Source organism: Sparus aurata, chromosome 4, assembly GCF_900880675.1.
Source record: "Sparus aurata chromosome 4, fSpaAur1.1, whole genome shotgun sequence".
Lineage (NCBI taxonomy): Eukaryota > Metazoa > Chordata > Actinopteri > Spariformes > Sparidae > Sparus > Sparus aurata.
In genome coordinates this window covers 30,327,374-30,347,103 of record NC_044190.1, presented here as the reverse complement: position 1 = coordinate 30,347,103, position 19,730 = coordinate 30,327,374, and the positions used below count along the sequence as shown (strand labels likewise).

The following is a 19,730-nucleotide window of genomic DNA, read 5'->3' as shown; positions in this document are numbered from 1 at the left end:
TCTGCCGGTGAGAGGAAAATGCCTGAAAACAACAACTTTCATAATGGAAATATATTTGTTTTCCTCACTGACTTCGATTATAAGCTAGGATTTCATCAGACTTCTTAGAACTACAGCTAATATGGTGAGTAAATGCTGTCCTACAGAAATATGTTACAGTCATTGTAACTAAGAAAAGAAGTTAATTAATTTGGAGCAACTCTAAAAAAACAGTCATAGAGTCATCTATACAAATAGTACTTGAGTAAAAGTCTTAAAGTATGCCATATTTAATGTACTTAGGCAACAAATGTATCGGTGATGATGGTGAAGTTTCAGTGTGTGCCAGTGGAGGCAGTTGCTCTTCAGCTCAACAGTCCTTTGGTTCATGAGAGCGGCTCTGATTATGAAGCAGCTCAGTCGAAGATGAATGAAAGGTGGAGGGGTGCTGAGGACGTGGTGGAGTTGCGAGCCCATCACGGAGAAACCTCGCTCTTTCATTCCAAAGCGAGATTACTCATGAGCATATGGTAACATCCATCAACTCCTTATCACCGAAACCCTCACGCGCAGGGAGATAATGGAGAAATGATATGCGGGATGCAATCTACCATCTCTGGCTGTTATTACACCCTGAAAACAGCAGCTTCCCTCTCAGGAACAAGCAGCTGAGACAGATTCTTATCAACCGGGTGATTTGGACCTCTTAAGGGCTCGATTTGCAATTCATAATGTAGTGGGATCCTCGTGCATAAAGTCTGAAACAGAATTAGAAGAATTCGATTTAGCAGCCATCAGACGTCAATCCTTGAATGTTTGGTGGTGGGTTTACATGAGGATTACAGAGTCTAGTTCTGAAGTAGGGAGAGGGAAGGTGTGAGGAGAAAACGGGTGAGAGAGGGAGAAATGATCAAAGGAGGGGAGTGAAGAGAGAGTGTATGGGTGAGGTGGTGAGAGGGAGACACACAGAAGGGGGAGTGTCCCCGAAACAAGAGCGAAAATTGAAAAATGGGGGAGAGTAAATGGCAGAAGGGTGAGTGAATGGAGATGGGTTAAAACCACTCGTATCCACTTTTTGATTGGCCCAGGCTGCCTGCAGAGAGGAGCAGCGAATGAGAGAGAGAGAGAGAGAGAAAGAGAGAATGAACAAGAGAGAGAGAGAAAGAGAGAGAGGAGCTGTGGACGAATAGTGAATTCAATTTTAAAAGCCTTTGGGGGAGTGAGGGAGACAGAACAAAATGGGGGAGAGAGAGACAGTGAGTGACAGAGAGGGAGGAACAGAGGGTTATGGTTAAGCGATAGTAAATCGAATTTGATGGCCGTTAAGAGGTGAGAGGGGGGAGAGCGAGAGACGGAAAGCAACAGAGCCGATGAAGTGAGTAATAGAGGCAGAGAGAAGGACCGACTCTCCCACAGACCATTCAGCCCACTGGTGTTATTACCGCATTACTCCATTCAATCGTCACATTAACCTCATCCACAAAAAGATACAATTAACAAGTCTCTTCCTCACATCCGTCCATTTTATGCCACTGATCTGGGTCGGGGTGGCAGTAAGGTAGTCCAGACATCACCCTCATTTTCCAGCTCCTCCTGGGGGGATCTAGAGGCGTTCCCAAAACAGATGAGATCTATAATCTCTCCAGTGTGCTCGAGGTCTAACCAGGGGATCTCCTCCTGGTTGAATGTGCCGCAAAAAAACCTCCAATAGAAGATATTCAGAAGGCGTCTGGATCAGATGCCCGAAGAAATTTTTTTAAATAAAACAACCTCTATGATTCCATGCCATTTCACGACATCATCAAACTGCGTCTTTGCTTTGGTTTAACTTTTTAGACTTGGACGTCCTGACCCTCATCTATCCCACTCAACCCCGGACTTTAAACCATTTCAGTGTGCTCTGGAGGTCAGGATCTGATGAAGGTTGCAGAACCACATCATCTGCAAAGAGCAGAGAAGAAATGATCAGGTCCCCTAAACCAAACACAATCTTCTCCAGGATCGAGGGACAATCCCGACAACACCCACTAGAAAATGTGTTTGACCTCCGACAAAGAAAACACACACACAAAAAAATGAAAACTGTTATTACAGCCTTAGTTCCTGTAATTATTGTTGATAATTAAAAAAGGAAAATATACTTTGTCAATGATTCGGATTCTTTGTCAGAATAACACTGAACAGATAATAGTACATGTGACAAATCCATGATGGATAAAGGATTTGGGGGTTTTGAACATGTCAGCTGTCTCAGCACTGAGAGAGCAAAATCGTCAGGAGAGCAAAACATTTCATTTGTAACTTTAAAGGAAAGACATTATCACTCTAACCATCCTATAACCCACAGAAACACACACACACACACACACACACACACACACACACACACGTTTTCCCTCTCAGAGGAAATGCTGTCATCAGTTTGCAAAAGGTAGAATTTTGGGATTAACATGGGAAGTGTGTGTGTGTGTGTGTGTAAATGAGAGAGAGAGAGAAACACATTACCACATTCCATCGCAGACACACTCTGGGCTTATCTTGGAAGTCACACACTGACAGAGCAACACACAACACCAGGGATTAACATGGGAAGTGTGTGTGATGTATATGTATGGAGGAAAGATGGATGTTTTGAAAACTTGACTTTGCTAAAACAACACACACATGAACACACACGCTCATCACTCATCCAGATGGTATGTGCAGATTAAACACAGGAGGCAGAGGCCTACAGGTCCTCACACTCTCTCTCCCACACAGACACACACACAGACACACACAAACACACACATCTCACTCTGTATGTCAGTGAACTTGATAAACAAAATACATTTTGCTAATCAAACAGTAATGGGTGTTTTTTGTTTCTTTCTAAACTCGGCTAATCACCTCCCAGCTCGAGATCAATATTAATACACAGACATTAGATTTATTCAATCTCACTCCTGAAAGGAAACACATCTTACAAAATGTTCCACTATTCCTTTAAATGATTTGCTAGTGGATGAGGAAGATAACACTCTCTGTTACTGTGCCTGGACCGGGATATTTTGTAATACGTAATATGAAAAGGACAATATGATCATGACACCCCTGTGTCACCACTCTGTTCCAGGTTTGCCATTCAGTTCTTGTATAGATTTTCATGGTTCCCAGAGGATGAATGCTGTTGACTTTGATATTCCTGACTCTCTGGGACACCACCGTGAAGTTGACATTTGTGTTTTCATATTTGCATGTGTTAACAACTGTTGGAAAGTTTTATTTTTGGCACACACAACAGGACAGATTGCGATAATGTCAGTGATTTTTTAAAGCCACATTATGTAGATATTGGCAATTTTGTGCCATTTGACGCCTCCAACAGTTTCTGAGCGCGACACCACTGCGGTCAATACAAATCCCACCTCTGTAACAACTTGTCAGATGTAATGTAGGTGTTATTTTAAGGTCAAAAAGTTACAGAATGCTACTTTAACTTGTCATTTAGCACCACCACGGGTTTATAAAACCTGCAAAACCAATGACATTCCCATCAGCCTCAGCTTTAATTTGTGTTCACTGCAAGTTCATTAATATTAACATTTTAACACTCAAAACTAGCCTGTCGCTCAAATAACCAGTGTGCCTAAGTGCAGCCTCACAGAGCCGCCTGCATGTCTGTAGTAAGTCCATTCAGTTCTGACAGAATGAGACATTAAGGTCAACTTTTTTTGACGGACTGTGTGAGAAAATGAAGCACCAAACTGTCGACAAAAAGATTTTAATTCATGACAGTTCATCAGATGTAATATACAGTCATCAAAACTCTCCAATTCGTGTTGATATTACAAATCTCTGTAGAATTGATGATTGGGATTGATTAATACACTGCTAACATTATGACTAGAATAAAAAAAAAAAAGAATCCGTGTCTCAGCTGGATGAGTGTTGATCCATCTCGGTGCGACATTCCTCCATCTTCATCAGCAGATCGGTGGTCATGGGGTGATCGTCACCGTGGGTGACCTTTATGATCTGATAGGCCTGGAAGGTGACATGAACAGGATTAAAGAGCGTCTTACAGCAGCTTTTACTCACAATGTATCTGGATCTGTGTGGGATGGTACCATATTGTAAATGAACCAGTATATAAATGTAATAAACCTGTAGAAGGAAACTTGGCGTAATTTGAATGTATTTTGTGTTTATATTCTGTCTGATCGCTGTTACAGACCTCTGTGATTACCTTTGTATGTGAATGTTTTACTGACAAAACTATGTTATCATACCAACACCAGGACAGTGTTTACATTCATAATTCCTGCCTCACACCTGTTTGAATGTTTCCAGAGCATCCTCAATGTGCACCAGGTAATGCTGCAGCTTTCCGACTCTCATCAGCTGGACTCCATGGACCGGATGGGGATCAGGGTAGTATTGTCTTTAGAAATGAGAGAGAAAGAGACAATCAGAGACTGAGGAGAGACCAAGAGAGATTAATGATCAATCAATTTGTCTCAATATTATCGATTTTGCATCCTTTATGTACAACTTATGTACCGCTAATTTCCTCTGTGTCATGGAGTAGCTGTTAACATTTCATCTCAGAAACCAACAGTCCTGTTAAGGACCCCTCAAAGGGACATTGTAAAAGAAATAAAACTCCCTTCATCCCTCCAGTTTCTGTGCAAGAGTAAAGAGCTGGCCCAGTGTGGCCCGACCAGGCTGGATCCCACATTACCCTCTGCATGAACCAGAGGTTCAACAATCGTCCCCAATCTCCTCTTTTGCACCATGGCAGAAGCCTCCCCAAAGAAGGTGAGCAGTGTGACACCCAGATAATTGCACAACACCAGGTGGTCCCATTTTTTAAACATGGGAACCAGCACAGGAAGTGTCCTTGAATTCCAAAAGACATGAAAATGACAAGATGACATTTTGGAAAGAAGTTGGATTGGCAGTGAGGATATTCTTCTGTGCAGCTTGAGCATTTAACAATGAGTTATGTTGATATCTCACTTTTAAAATGTTGTATTTATATATTTGTGGACAAATGAAACGGAACAAAGAGAAAGAAGTGATGCAGTGTCTGTGAATATCATTAATGGATAAAGAAGAGATACAGGTTTTTTGTTGACATCTGTAACTGTTGCTAGGCAGCCATAAAAAAGATAGTTAAAGCATAATGATGCACTTTGTGGTGAAGTTTGATCAAGTTCACTTTTAAATAGAAATGTAGACTAGAAGTGGTCACACCAAACAAACTTACACTTTGACTATCACTTTATTTTGACAGTTTGCTCTGAAGCTTGAGGGACCCCCCCGGGCATCAGACAGGAAGACTGATGATTAAATTGACGAAAAAAGACCAACCTAATATGCTTTTGGCATCTGCATGAAAGTGTGCATCTACAAATAGGAGTTTGTAAAATAGAGAGAAGAATTGCAGCGTGTGCATCATGCATGTCTTTACTTTTGTTGTCTGAATATACCCGCATGAACATGTCTCTTGTTTTTCAGTCAGCAGTTTAGTAAGAAAACATCACTACAATCTTTTAAATAACCTACATATGAAGTTCATGGATTGAAGTAATGTGAGGAAGAGGCAAAGACCCAAAGGGAAAAAACTAAACAATAAACAAACAAAAATCCTTAACAAATACACAAAATAGCAAATGGGAAATCGCGATTTTTAGTACTTCATGTCTTTTTGTTTGATATGGTTGATATCCACGGTGACCATATATCCAAAAAAGTGTACATTTTAACCAGGACCTAATCCATTATGTGCAGCTCATTCAGCTTTTGCTGCCATTGTTCTATGTTTGAGAATTGTGTCTGCAAACGAAGCACTGGAATAGGTTTATTTGGCAATTCAAAGTAAGGGTCCTTAAAGAAAAGTTGTTTTTCACGATTTGACTCCCATGAGGGATCCCTGGGATCATTTTTACATGTTTGTGCATCAGACAGACAAGCAGAGCTCATCCTGCACATATTCCCATGATAAATGTAGTGACAACAGTGAGGCACGCTGCACATATACTCACACTACTGTGCGTCCACACATACTAATGTGCTCAGTGGATCTGTGCGTGAATATACTGTTTGCCATCCGCAAAACAAACATGTGAGAAAGATAAAGAAAAGAGCGAGTGTCCTTGACATCTCTGAACGCCGATGTTCTGATCAGTGATGCGTTTCCATGGTGACAGCGCCGGGGTCCTGATCAGCCTGATCAATGATGTTGACATTTAGAGACTCCCACAACCCTCGCATTAGGGACACAAACACACACACACACACATAAACACACACACACACACACACACACACACAACATTTCTATCTCATCTGTCTCTAATGTGTTTAGCCAACGTGAAATTCGCGTTCATCTTAAATGTAAATAATTATGAGAAAACTCAATTTGTAACCATTTCTATGCACATGGATACACACTGATGCTTAATGACCTTGGTGTGTACAGTAAGTAGACCCAACATACATGTATCGACATGCATGCTGTATAGAGACAGTTCACACACAACACACACACACACAAAACAAGAACTGGGACATTCGTCGTCCTATAAAGTTACAAAGTTAATACACAGCAGGGACTTTGAGGAAGCAGCTTTGTTGTTGGTAAACACTGGAGTTCTCAAAATGCTCATTTAGCTGAATCTACTTGTCATTTATCCTCTTTTCTTCTCCACCCCCCCCCCCCCCCCTCTAATCCCTCCTTCCTTTTCCTATTTCACATCTCGTCCGCTCCGCTCCTACCTGTTTATGTTTGTGCTTTTCGCCCCGCTAGCTGCAGGGATTAAAGTTTGTGATGCCGGTCGGTCGATTTCCTTCTCTTCTCTGCTGCCCTCGTAAGACTTTCCTCTGTCCTTCTTTCTCTCTCTCTCTCTCTGTTTTCTCATGATTACACGTACAAATGTTTTTTTTTTGTGTTTTTTTTTTAGTATTTCTCTTCATCTTATGTAACCACAAAAAGATTATATTTAAATGTTGGCTGACGAAAAGAAAGCCTGCTCCATTCAAAATTCTTGTCTGGCTCATTCACTGCCTCCGACGCTCACACACACATACACAAACAAACAAAACGGGCTGTAAGTAAACACGGACGCATGAACACACACATGCACACCAGCCGAAGATGAGGTCAATTTGAATGCACTTCACCCTCTGTAACGTGCTGCATTTGCCTGATTTCACTTCTCTCCACAGTAAACACAACACAAGAGGCTTCAGCTTGCTCTCAGACGAATCACACACACACAGAAACTGCACTCACTGCATTAATCGTAATTGTATCCGTATGGTTGTTGTGCTAAAAGTTTTTTTGACCCGATCACAAATGAAAATGTGTTTTCTGAAGCGGGTGGAATCAAAGTTAATTAACTTGTAGTGGCCACAGCCAGAGTCATTTAAAAAAAAACTCTACGGCTTCTTTGATGATTTTCCAGCAGAGTTTTCACTCACAGGGCTAATAGCCCATTTGTTCGTACCTTCAAGCCGAACTAAACTACAAACTGACAGGCCTACCAATTACAGAGGTGGTCTCGGATCCTGTGGTTAAAATTGAATCATTAAGTTCAAAGACTGAACCAACAACATTACTCCTCCATGAATAATAACACGTTACAACATTGATTTAATTACCAAGTGGCTGATTCGAGCCGCCATGACATGCAAACACACGCATCAACACCAATCTCCAATTATATTTTCCTCTTTGCATACAGAACCACGCGGCAATTAAAATAATTTCATTAACGTGCCGTCTCCTGATTTCTAGCCTCCTCTTTTTTCCCCGGGAGAGTAAATTGAAGGGGAACGCGGTCTCGTCGCATGCAGCTAGTTAGAAAGCCATAGCTCTCGGCGATGAGTAAGAGAGGGGGCAAGGAGGAGAAATTAATAGTTGTGGAAAAGTGTAGCATTTCCAGGCAAATGCAGTGGAACTAATGAGGCTCTTGTTTGGAACAAAAGATCCACGGCCCGTTGTTAGTGAGAGGGAGACATGGATTATCTTACTAAGTAGAAAACCCAAGAAGGAGAACGAAAACATGGAGGAAGATTAGCTGAGAGTATCTTCCTTAATTGTATTTTGTCTTCTGTCCAATGCAACAGCAGTTTCAGCTCTATTCAGCAAACGTAGCACCGCCGTGCATCTGCTACCAACACAAAGAAACAATCAGATCAGGTTTAAATCACAGTTTAACTGTTTGACTGACCTTTCTTACTTAGACACGTAAAACTGATGCTGACAACCTGATAAAAGCATTTACATCCCAAATGAGAGCCTCAGGCTGCGAGGCCACCATACGTCAGTAATCTTCAGCAGCGGCTTCTGTCTCTGTGGTTTGCTTAAAATAAAGCCTGCTCACCACGTGTCATGCCTCGTACGTGTATGAGATGTGAGCACTTCAAAAAGAGAGGCTTCAGCGAGGGAAATTACAGATATACGAATAATCATGTTTCCATATCTTTACTGCACGTGTATCTGTAATCATGTTTCACTGTCTAACTGATGTTTGATGTCACCATGTTTATCTCCTGTTCAGTTTGATTATTCTAAGTCTTGTAAATGCAACCTCGACCTCTACTCGAGTGAACTAGTGGAGTGCTGTAAAATGTCTGTGATAATGTTTGCAGAAAGAACTAGCTCGTCATGGTTTTGGGTTACGTTTTATTTTGTAAATCATATCCTCATGTGTCATGTTTACTTTCCACTTCCTGTCTTTGTCTTTTTTCTGGCTCTTTCTCCAGCCAACCTGTGTTCGATTGGTTAATCAATCCTGTGTATTGAAGCCTTTGTTTTTCACTTACTCTTCGTCAATTTTGTATGCGTTTCCTGATTTGTTCCCCGTTACTTTATTGTTCTTTAGTGGTTTTGGATTCTCCTTGTTGCCTTTTGTTTGGTCGCCTGCCTTTTTGTTACATGGATTTTGAATTTGGGGGCTTGAGTTTGTTTTTAAAGATCGCTTTTTGTTTTTCGACCCGCCTGCCTCTGTGTGTTTGTGTGTGTGACAGAGAAGAGCCCATGAGAAGACAAGGGAAGGTGGCGACAGCCATAAAGGTCAGGACAGACGGTGACACAGGGAGACAGCCTGGTCAGAGAAAGTAAACACAGGGCAGAGAAACAAGACAAGAAGGCTGCAAGGCATAAAAGGACATACTGGTTTCTATTCAGTGAGCATATTATGAATAAACCTTTGTTTAATGTACCATGTGCTGAGAATAATTACAGGTGTGACAATAAAATCCATCACCTGAAAACAAAGGTTACGCACAGAAACCTCGCACACTGAGTCAGAGGCGTTAATTAATATATTCATTGCAAAAGTTCACAATATGAGGTCTCACTTCTTGACAATGAAGAAGAAATTACTGAGTCCATCCCGATCCCGAAAAGAAGACACAACCAAGGACAGTTGGAAAAACTGCAGAGTCATCCCAGTCGCTTCCAGGTGCCATTCAGGAAGTCGGTGGTCCAGTTGGATCCACTGGAACCGCACATTAAAAAGAGGAACACCTAATTCCAAGAACCAGCTGATCCTGAACAGTGGCTGGTAGTACGCACATGCACACCACTCACATCAGGAAAGGAGTTAAGAAGTCAATATTTTCATCAGTGGAAATCTATCTTCTGACCCCTCATATTGATCATACTGTACAGAAAGGTATAAGATATATAAAGATTTTAAAATCCAAATAAAGGCAGATAAGACAACAGCTGCGTTCTGCAACCAGATTCTGAATTAAGTGAAGGAAGAAAATCTGCCACTAAAAACACTTGAAGTGCTCGGATCAGTTGACGGTTTTCAAAGAAATGCAAGACTGATTTTGTGACGTGCTGGTACATATATTGTCTACATTCTTACTTCAACTTGTCCTCTTCTACTTCAGTCAGTTTGACTTAAAAACTTGAGTCTTCACCAGAATATGATCAGAACAGCGCTGTTATGGCAGCTGTTTTCAAAGGACATTTGTATTTCAAATGCTACCACCAACACATCCACAAGACTTGACGACGTGAGTGCACTCCACCGCTCTACCGAGGCTGCTGTTGATGCATAAAAACTCATGCAAAACACTCCTCTCTGCTGAATCCCACTGCAAACAGTGCATTTACAGAAAATGGTCCGTACTGGGCCACAAATGAATAAAGCTGTTTTTCTCTCTGAGTGGAGAAGCAGGATGAATCCAAAAATCCTTTCACTAGCGTTAGACTGTTTCAGGTTGAAGATTTACTTCATGCCCCTTCATGTATTCATGAGTGTGTGTGTGTGTGTGTGTGTGTATGTGTGTGTGCACATGTGTGTGAGCGTGTCGACAGCAGTAAAAGTATGTGCAGCATGGAGGCATTCAATAAGCCTGGCGTGTACAGCCTGCAGCAGGTGCGCATTATTCCGCACACAGGCGTGGAGGAGAAGCCCGCTCTATACATCACAGACTGAACGGAGCAGCTGAAAAAAAAAAAAAAGTGGAGAGTGGAAGAAGAAAGGAATACAGAATGAGGGGAAGGACAGGAGAAGGAGAGCGATAGAGAACTCCTGCAGCTATCTTTCTTCTCTGCCATCTGAAGAGCCCAGAGGAAGATAGGAGATGAATATGGAAGATCCTCCTCCCACTCTCTCTCTCTTTCTCTCTCTCTCTTTTCTCTTGAATGCTTTTCTCTCTTTCTCTTTCATTCTCTTTCTTTCATCCTCGTCTCCCCAGCGAATTCCTCTGGTCCTCTTTTTGTCAAATTTATACCTCACTTTTTTCCGACATCCCTATTTTAAAGCAGTTTTTGACCCTCCTCCTATCTTATCTGTCACCTTCATTTTACTGTCTGCACTCCTCTGTCCCTCCCTCATTCCTAATTTCTCACCTGCTTACATCCCCTCTCTCACTTTCCATCCTCGCCCGACCCTTCTCTCCACTCTCTAAAAACTAAAACTCCTACTACCCTCCATGACTCTGCCACCTCGAGACACATTTTTCTCAGTTTCTTTTGGCTGACACCAATCTCTTCATCCCCTTCTCCTCATCAACATCTCTCTTTTTCTTTGCTGCTCCGGGTCCTGGTTATTTATTGATAGGCTCTATTACTGTTTCTCTCTTGTGGATCTGGTGATTTGTGTGTGTGTGTGTGTGTATGTGTGTGCGAGACAGTGAGAGTGAGAGTGACTGAGCACGGCTACACCACAAGAGCGCTGCCCTTCGCACCATATCGATCAGTCCGACACTCTCACACTCACACTCACACTCACACAGACACACACACAGAAGGAGGTGGGGATATGTGAGAGCTGGAGGTGTTCCTCCATTGGAAAAATTGGGACGTAATTTCCAATCTGACATGAAGATCGAGCTACAACTTTGGACTTATATAGATATATCACACATTCCTTTCAGCGATGTTCCCTTTATTAGGAGAAGTGCATTGTGTTGTCAATTTACTCCTGTTCCCATGTATAATCTTGTCTTCTGTTTATTTGAATTTTTTTGTTTGCTTTCGTTTCCAGCCCTGCCTTTTTCTGAGACCCACACTTGGATTTGAAAAGGTAAACAAATTATTGATTTCATGCCCCGACAACTGTCATTCAAATGTACAATTTTTCCTTTAAAAAACTTGAAGACGACATCTTGTCTTGGTGACTTTCTTGGGGTGAATATTATTCGAACTTGTCCAGCCCTAACCTGCAAAAAGTTAAACATTTTAGAGTTCAACACAAGCTACCACTTTTTGGGGAACAAAAGATAGAAACTCAGTTTGTTAAGAAGTTGGGTTTCTCACATCCATCCAGAGTAAACCCCCCTCCCAAACAAATCAATAAAGGATCTCTGATACTGTCAGAATAAGCTCGGTTACCGATCAGTTGATCGCCTCGACCAGTGGACTAGCTGTGCCGTCTTTTAGGTGTTTGTTTCTGTCCTATTTGGACGTGCACCAGACGAGCTCAAGTAGACTCGGGTGAAGGGAATAAAAATACTGGAGGAATTTCACATCCTGCTTCGATGATTGTAACTGAAAGCTCATCGCGATCGATTTCGGATTTAGACGCCCCTGGTATTTATATCCTTTCTCGCTGCATCATGATCAAATCTTCTATGTTTAAAACATAAAGATTATGGTAGCTTGTCAACCCAGATACCACATCACATCTAGATGTTCAAACACATTACGCTGGGCAGCTAGCAAAATATTTTTCTAAATACCAGTCTGCGGATTAGATTTTGTGACCTAAGGATCATGATTTTCCCCTAAAACATTCAATAGGATTTTTTATAAATAAACAACTATGAAGCCTGTCCACAAAAAATTATGATCAGAAACCAGAAACCCCAACGCGACAACAGATTAATGTGGCGGCTGAGGGAGATCAGCACTCTGCAGCAATTGTCACGGTCCCCCACACTCTTCCATTATGTTCTTTAAGACTTTTAGAGCGGTAGTTGCTTGGGTTTCCTCTATTGTCCATGCTTGTGTTAGTGAATGTGCTTGCGTTTCATTCATTTGAAGGTTTCTTCCCCCCTTATTTGATGTTCGTGTCTCCATAGAGATAGAGATGTTTTCCCGTTGCTGGTGTTTTGCACATCTGACGGCAATTTCTGAAGTTGCAATTTGTTGAGCTCTTTCAGTCACTGCTGATTATAATGATAAACTTGGGCATTTTCTTTTCTGTCGTTTCCTCTAAATCACATCTACTTTATACTAAATTTATACACCAGTCCTGTTGAGCTTTATTCTCCTCTGCAGGGATAACAGACGGAAATCTGTGTCTCCTTTATCAGGCCGAATCCTACATATTGTGAAATGGCTTTAGCGCTAATTCAGCAAGCAATCTATTCATTTTATATTATCTTAACAGATTACTACCAGATGACATACCAAGTGTTTTCACATAGTCGATTCTTTCTATAAGTTTTCCTGTCTCTCTGGGAATCCTCTCATATCTTTGGAGGGTGAGAAAAGGATGGAGCTCGGCCTGAAATAAGATGAAATGCCATGTTGAAGCCTTGGTGCGACTATTAAGGAATCAGGATTGAGGAGTAGCCCAAATCTTTGAAGTAATAATCCACTCTGGTTAAGACAGTTGCAAGTATTCCTTAACTAAGGAGTTGCACTTCTGATGCACTCTGAACGTCCTTTTCCTCACATTGATTTTCTGTACTCGGATCACTCAATCCAAGCTCACGTCCAGATTTAAAAGGCAGATGAAGTTTAAATCAATTTAGAACATTTAAGCCATCCCATGGCTAAAACTTTCAGTTTTCCCCATGTTGTAACATCCCACCTCGGAAACACACACAGAGACTCACCTGTATACTGGGAGTGTCTTCTCCCCGTATCCCACAGCCTCCTCCCAGTGCCCCAGGTGAACTGAAGCATCCAGAGCCATGTCTGTCACTCTGAGTTTATACAGGTTTTCTTCAGGCACGTCACAGCCAACAGTTGATAACAGACGGCTGCAGCTCTCCAGTAGTGTTTGCCAATCTGAAGGGTCACTTAAGGAAAAGCAACATTTATACTGGATGCACACATATTGATATTATTTTGTGCAAAGGCTCTACTTAGGTTGCTAAGCTCTGAGGATTATGTTAAGACCCATAATTATGTAATGTCTGTCGCCGTCTCTCAATCCGCATTTAATGTGAGTTTAATTGACTTATTAAATCAGGTCCTCCTCCTGGTCTGAGCTTACCTCTGAGTAGAAACATTAATACTTCTAAAGACGTCGACTTCGTATATTTGCACATTAAATTGTTATACAAGACTCCTTCCACTTATAATTTGTTTTTGTTGTATTCCAATTAAATCATTTACTGATCGTAATTCGCTGGTAACTTGATTTACATCTACAACCTAATGTAACCTATTAGGGTAAAAGCATTTCAGCCCCGAGGACCTGAATCTCTGAAATGTGGAACAGTCACAACAGAGTGGCGATGAAATGTCGGCAGTGCAGAGGCACCGACTGATTTAATCATCATCCCACGATGCAGCAGATGATGGATGATGACAAGGCTCGGTGTTCACTGGCTGTGTTTGGTCTTGAAGGTAAAGGATACTCGACTCTGCTTTCAGTCCTTCCAGTCTGGGCAGAGCCTCCTTCAGTGGGCGCCATGTTGATTCTCCACCTGAGAGCATGAGTCCGTCCTGCGAAAGAGAGGAGAGGGACCACCTGAATAACCACACGGGGTTGCAATCAAGAAAAATCAACGGTTATTGTACCATGCACAATCGCTTATATACCATACTGAATTTACTGAGCAATCTTTTAGTCATGTAACGGTCATTTCAGTGCTTTTCAACCACCCCCCTTAAACCCTCATATGTTCTTAGACGGTTAATATATCCTGAAAATCTCATACTGGTGCAACCCTTCATCCAAGCAGTCGTTAACGTCTGAACGAACACTCTTATATACGGGCTCACACAGAGGCACATATAGTACCATTATGAGGAGCAGATGTAGTGAAACACACACACACACACACACACACACACACGCACACACGCACACAAAAACAGATAGAATGTAGTGAGTTTATTAAAGATTTATGGCCCGTACCCAAGTGTTATGTACATCTCACCTCAGCTAACTGACAATAGATCTCACTGCACTTACGTACTGCTGCGTGTGGGTGTGCATTTGTCTGACGGATTTACAGAGTGCTGCTGTGGAGCTGCTGCTTAAGTAGCGGTGATTTAAAAGAGTGCCCATCTTGCATCGCATCTTAGTTGTCTTTGATTGTAATCTCGACTGGTCAGGAAGGAAAAGGGTTAAAAAATAAAGATAAAGGGAAAGAGAGGAAGACAGGAGACAGAGGGAGTCGGGAGGGTTTGTCCCAACCAGAATGTAAAGGGAAGATGGTCACAAGGCTTTACACGAACGACTACAATTTAAAAGTGAAATCTAAATAAACTGTAGTATTAATAGAAAACCCTTTTTCATTTACACACACACATACACACACACACACACGCACACTGCACACACATATGCAGACAGAGAAAAAGAAAACACAAACACCATCTACTAGGTTTCATGTCATCTGTCGCTATGACAACTTTGGGTCACAACCCAGCAGCAGCCCGTCGTCATCATCTGAAGATTAAAAAGAAAGATGGGCGATGACAGAGACCGTGTGTGCATGTGTGTGTGTTTGTCGTAAGCAGAACAAAGGTGAGTTGAACAAAATGAATGCTTTTGTCCCGCAGAATCAACTGAGTGCTCTCTCTCCCACCTTATCTCAAACACACACAGACACATTTTTGAGTGCTGCTGTGTTGTGGAAGAGTAAGTCCTGAAGTGTCATGAATGGCATGTTGAGTACAAAGCCGGAGGCACAAGCGAAGGAAGGCAGAGGGGAAGAAGAGAAGGTAGAGAGAGGGAGATGGGGAAATGAAAACACAGGGACAAAGAGAGAGAGAGAGAGAGAGAGAGAAAGAGAGACACCGGAACGAAAAGATCAAGTGGATTAAGATGGATGGAAAATAAAACTGCAGCCGAAAGACAAGATAATTTTTCTCATTTTTCAGGGGGTGGTCGGAGAGAGAGAGAGCCAGAAAAAGAGAGAGAAAGAGGTGCGAAGAGGTGGACCGTGACAGAGCGACGGAGAGGAAGAGGAGGACAGCAGGAGATAAGACAGAAAGTGAGAGTGAAGGAGGAAAAGGAGGAGAGGACAGGAGAGTGTACACCGAAACATGTTCTGCACAGATGACTAAGCCAACAGCCGCATGGCAGGTGTGTGTGTGGGGGTGTGTGTGTGTGTGTGTGAGGGAGGGAGGGAGGACGAGAGAGAGTGCATGCATGTGTGTGTTTGACATCAGGTCATGTGAAAAGCACAAGTTTTCAGCACGTTTTTCAAGCAAGAGCAGTTTTTGCAGAGTTTAGAGATGAAGTAATCCTGGTTATGTTTAGATTAGAGGAACTTCATACAGACAAAGTACATGGGAGTGCGTGTGTGTGTGTGTGTGTGTGTGTGTGGCTTTAAAAACAACCATGGTCACGTTCACTTGCACACAACAGATCTAAACATAGGCTCAGGCAGTAAGAATCAGAGTCAGTGAAGATAAGTGGAGCACTCCTCTACTTTAATGGGATTACTGAAGGAGGACTTTTAGCCATTTTAACCTCTCTGCAGGTGTTTTTATCGCAGTTTCAGATATTTCGACACACCACTGACACACTGTGATTTAGCAGCATGCCAACAAGCTTTTTCTTTCAATACAGCTCGCTGCTCCACTGTGTCACTTCTATTGTTTCGTCATGCACAACCACTCTCTAGGTTCTCCGTTAAGTTCCTGTCAGAGATTTTTCTAAATGATGCAACTACTTCTGGAAAAAAATGCCTTTGTTCTATGTTCAGACTACGGTACAAACAACACGTCAAAGTAGTGAATATGAAAATACCTCAGTAGAATATGGAGTGAAATGTCAGGTATGATGTGGAAGACCTGAAGTAAAATCTCATATTGTGAGATCATCTGAAGGGTGTCTTCAGATATCTTTGGACTTGTGCTCCATAACAGGGAAATAAGAATAAATAGGAATTTATGAAACATGTATAAAGGATATTAGTTCATGGGCTCAGGAACGCTTCGTCAGAGCGTTTTTATTTAGCTTAGAAATAGTTGTATTCGGTTTTATATTCACATTTAACACACCACTCCAACTTTTATTCGATAAATACCTAATTCTGGGAAATAAGCCTTGTTGGGTCAGTATGTAAGTATGTATGTTGAATGACAGTTGTGAACACTGAAAACATCAGCAGTGAATCTGACAACGTAGTTTGTGTATTTGTGTCTTACTTTGTCTTGGGAGTCACAGCGCTGACAGCGGCAGGTGAAGTGGTACTGGTCCTCCAGCTGCTTCTGTCCATCTTCAGTCAATGACAGTGTCTCGATGTAACTGATAGTTAGCTAAAAACAAAGAGGACAGTGAATTGTCAATATTTTTTATACTTTGCTGCAGTACTCTGCTATATTTGCTACAATACATATCAGAATTAAAAGCAGTTCAAGGCAGCGTGGTGAATAATTTGGAATTTAAATTGCGTTGATTGAGTATGGTTGCTGTCGGGGCAAAGTGTGTATGTTTCTTCCGGATTGCACAAACGCCTCTCATTACATACAGTCACCTAGCCCTAGCAATCCACATAAAGGGCGGTTGGGTCAACAACCCACAAGTGTCCTCAATGACACTGTAAGGACACTCCCACACAGAGTTTAAAAGCCTGCGACTCCCCTTACAGATAGTCAGAACTGAAGAAGCCTCTTGGATGAGAGGTGAAACGTCTTCAAGAAACTGAAACCCGTCCAGTTGCCTACGATTTAGCACTTATAATTACCATGACCCGGATGACTGAGGACCTGAGAAATGGTGAAGTATGGAAAATGAGGGAAGACGCTGCCAAGTTACGAGGTGTCATCCCGCTCGTGCTGCAGCGATACTTCACTTCGCTACAATTTAAGGATCACTTTAATGACATTAAGTTAATTGTACCTCCATCAACATTTATTATCACACCACTAAAATTCAGGCAATAACCACAGTGATGTTATACTCATGGGAATTATGATTCCTTAGTTTCAGATTAGTAAAACAGCCTCGGGCATCGGCTCCTTCGTCAATAACAACAGCAAATGAAAAAACATTCAATAAATACTGCTCATAAAAGAAGACGATCGTAAAAAGCAGTGGCGACATCACAGTCGATATAACGAGTCGCATTCCATAATGCTGTGAGCACTCTCTCGTCACATACCTCCTCTTCAGGGTTGATATCCCGAACGGCTCTCAGCTGCAGCTTTGTACCCTTAAACACCATCACACAGTTTGGCCTACAGTCATGGTTGAGCAGAGATAAACTGTGAGGGAGCAAACGAGATGATGAGGGGCAGGAGGGGGAGAGCACCAGAGGGTGGGAGGAGGAAGAGAGAGAAATGTATCTATGATTAAATGTTTTACTTTCCGGTGAATCTAAAATGTTCATCATCTGCAGCACACTCAATAAAGCAAAAGCAAACAGTGTTTTGCAAAGAGCGCTGAGGCAAATCAGCCGGAGCCTCGTCCTGCTGAGCCACCAACTGCCATGTGTCCGACTGTTTGGGGCTTCTCGAGTCCCCGGCACCAATGTTCACTGAAATGTTAATTTGTGCCGACATACTCGTGAGAGAAGAAAAACAAATGGCGAGTGACACATCTCCCTCCAGATCGCCATCCATCCATCCATCAGCCAGTTGAGAGCGTGTGACAGCTGTGTCTTTGAACCTTGAATCCAACATGCTGCTGGGGGGTTAAATATCATCTGACATCTCATTCTGTACATATAAGTTAAGACTGAGTGCCCAAATGAACCAAACACTCAGACGAAGTGTTCGAACACACATATACGCAGATAATTCCCGACACGGCGTGACAAAATGAGCTCTCTGCCGCTGTCATAACAAATGTCACTCTTCATTTCCTTCCATGTCGCTCTATCAGCCTCTCTCTCTCTCTCTCTCTCTCTCTCAGACACAAATAAATCAGGAAGAGACAGATACTCCACTTCTGTCACTACAACAAAGGCTTTTGACTCATTTCCCAAATTGGCTATATATACAAGCAACCATCCCACTCATCGACACGCACACTGGCAGCATCAAAATGCATGATGCCGAAAAGGATGGTTTTTATTTACACTCTCATTGAATGCATGGAGGGGTTTTTTTCCCCTGAAGATTAATATCACTAGCAAGTATATCTCACATGGTTTTTATGTAAAGGTGGTGTTCTTAAGAAATGTTTATTTTTGAGTCTCGCTCCTAACTCGTCACAAACGGATGCTTTAAGGACTGTAGGACAGGTCGGCTGCCATCCCAAAACGCTGTCGGGGCACGAGACTCAACTTTTCTTATAAATAACACCTTTAAAATCATAATGTGGTGTTTTTCAATCCTGTTCCTCGGTGCCGACTGTCGTGCATGTTTTAGATGTTTCCCTGCTCAAACACACCTGCTTCAAATGATCAGCTCGTCATCAGGCTTCAGCAGAGCTCGATTCCCCATCCGTTCATTTGAATCAGGCATGCTGAAGCAGGATGAGCCGCAACTGTCATAATGAAACAGCTTTATGAGATAATGTTGGAAAATCTCACAACACAAGTCATCAGGTATCAGGTAGACTGAACCACAGGGTATCACAGTCTGACACTGGGGGCCTCCCCTCAGACAAAGCTTGAAAAAAAAAAGTTGCCCCCTTCACTAAAAGTGCATACGTGTCGGTCTAAGTCTGTACGTGATGCATTTTTCCTGTGCTTAATGACTGCTATGCAAAAGCTATGAAAGTTGTGTTTTGTTTTTCTTTTCCAAAAGTTTTTAAGACCTCCTTAACCCGTAAAAAGACATTTACTGTCACGGCACACATGGTTGAGAGAAAAATACTGCAGAGGTTTGTGTGTTTTTATGACCCCCTCCATTACAGCTGCTCTCGTTTATCATATTCATGGAGCAAAACAATGGGTGCAGGAGACTGTGTGTGTGTGTGTGTGTGTGTGTGTGTGTGTGTGTGTGTGTGTGTGTGTGTGTGTGTGTGTGTGTGTGTGTGTGAGTGCACGTGTGTGTTAAGCCTTTGTAAAACCATCAGTAACCCCCTGGCATTGTTCCACGGTGGAGAAGTTGCCCGTTGAATATCAACTAGAAATCAGGCCCTCGAAACAATGCTTTTATCTGATGGAGAGCTGCTCATTAGCATGCTAATTAGATTAATTAACTAAACGGCATC

The 19,730-nt window shown here is 42.2% G+C and overlaps 1 protein-coding gene across 1 annotated transcript in view; it reads right to left on the bottom strand.

Annotated features, from left to right (window-relative positions):
* Window positions 1-3,726: 3,726 nt before the first annotated feature.
* smyd3 (SET and MYND domain containing 3) overlaps window positions 3,727-19,730 on the bottom strand; it is an 81,413-nt gene continuing 65,409 nt past the window's right edge. The window contains exons 7-12 of the mRNA XM_030413421.1: window positions 17,731-17,833; window positions 16,775-16,885; window positions 14,026-14,113; window positions 13,276-13,450; window positions 4,294-4,402; window positions 3,727-4,005 (exon numbers count right to left, since the gene is read on the bottom strand). Coding sequence (XP_030269281.1) covers window positions 3,895-4,005; window positions 4,294-4,402; window positions 13,276-13,450; window positions 14,026-14,113; window positions 16,775-16,885; window positions 17,731-17,833 — 697 coding nt within the window. The 3' untranslated portion in view covers window positions 3,727-3,894. The remainder of the gene's footprint in view (window positions 4,006-4,293; window positions 4,403-13,275; window positions 13,451-14,025; window positions 14,114-16,774; window positions 16,886-17,730; window positions 17,834-19,730) is intronic.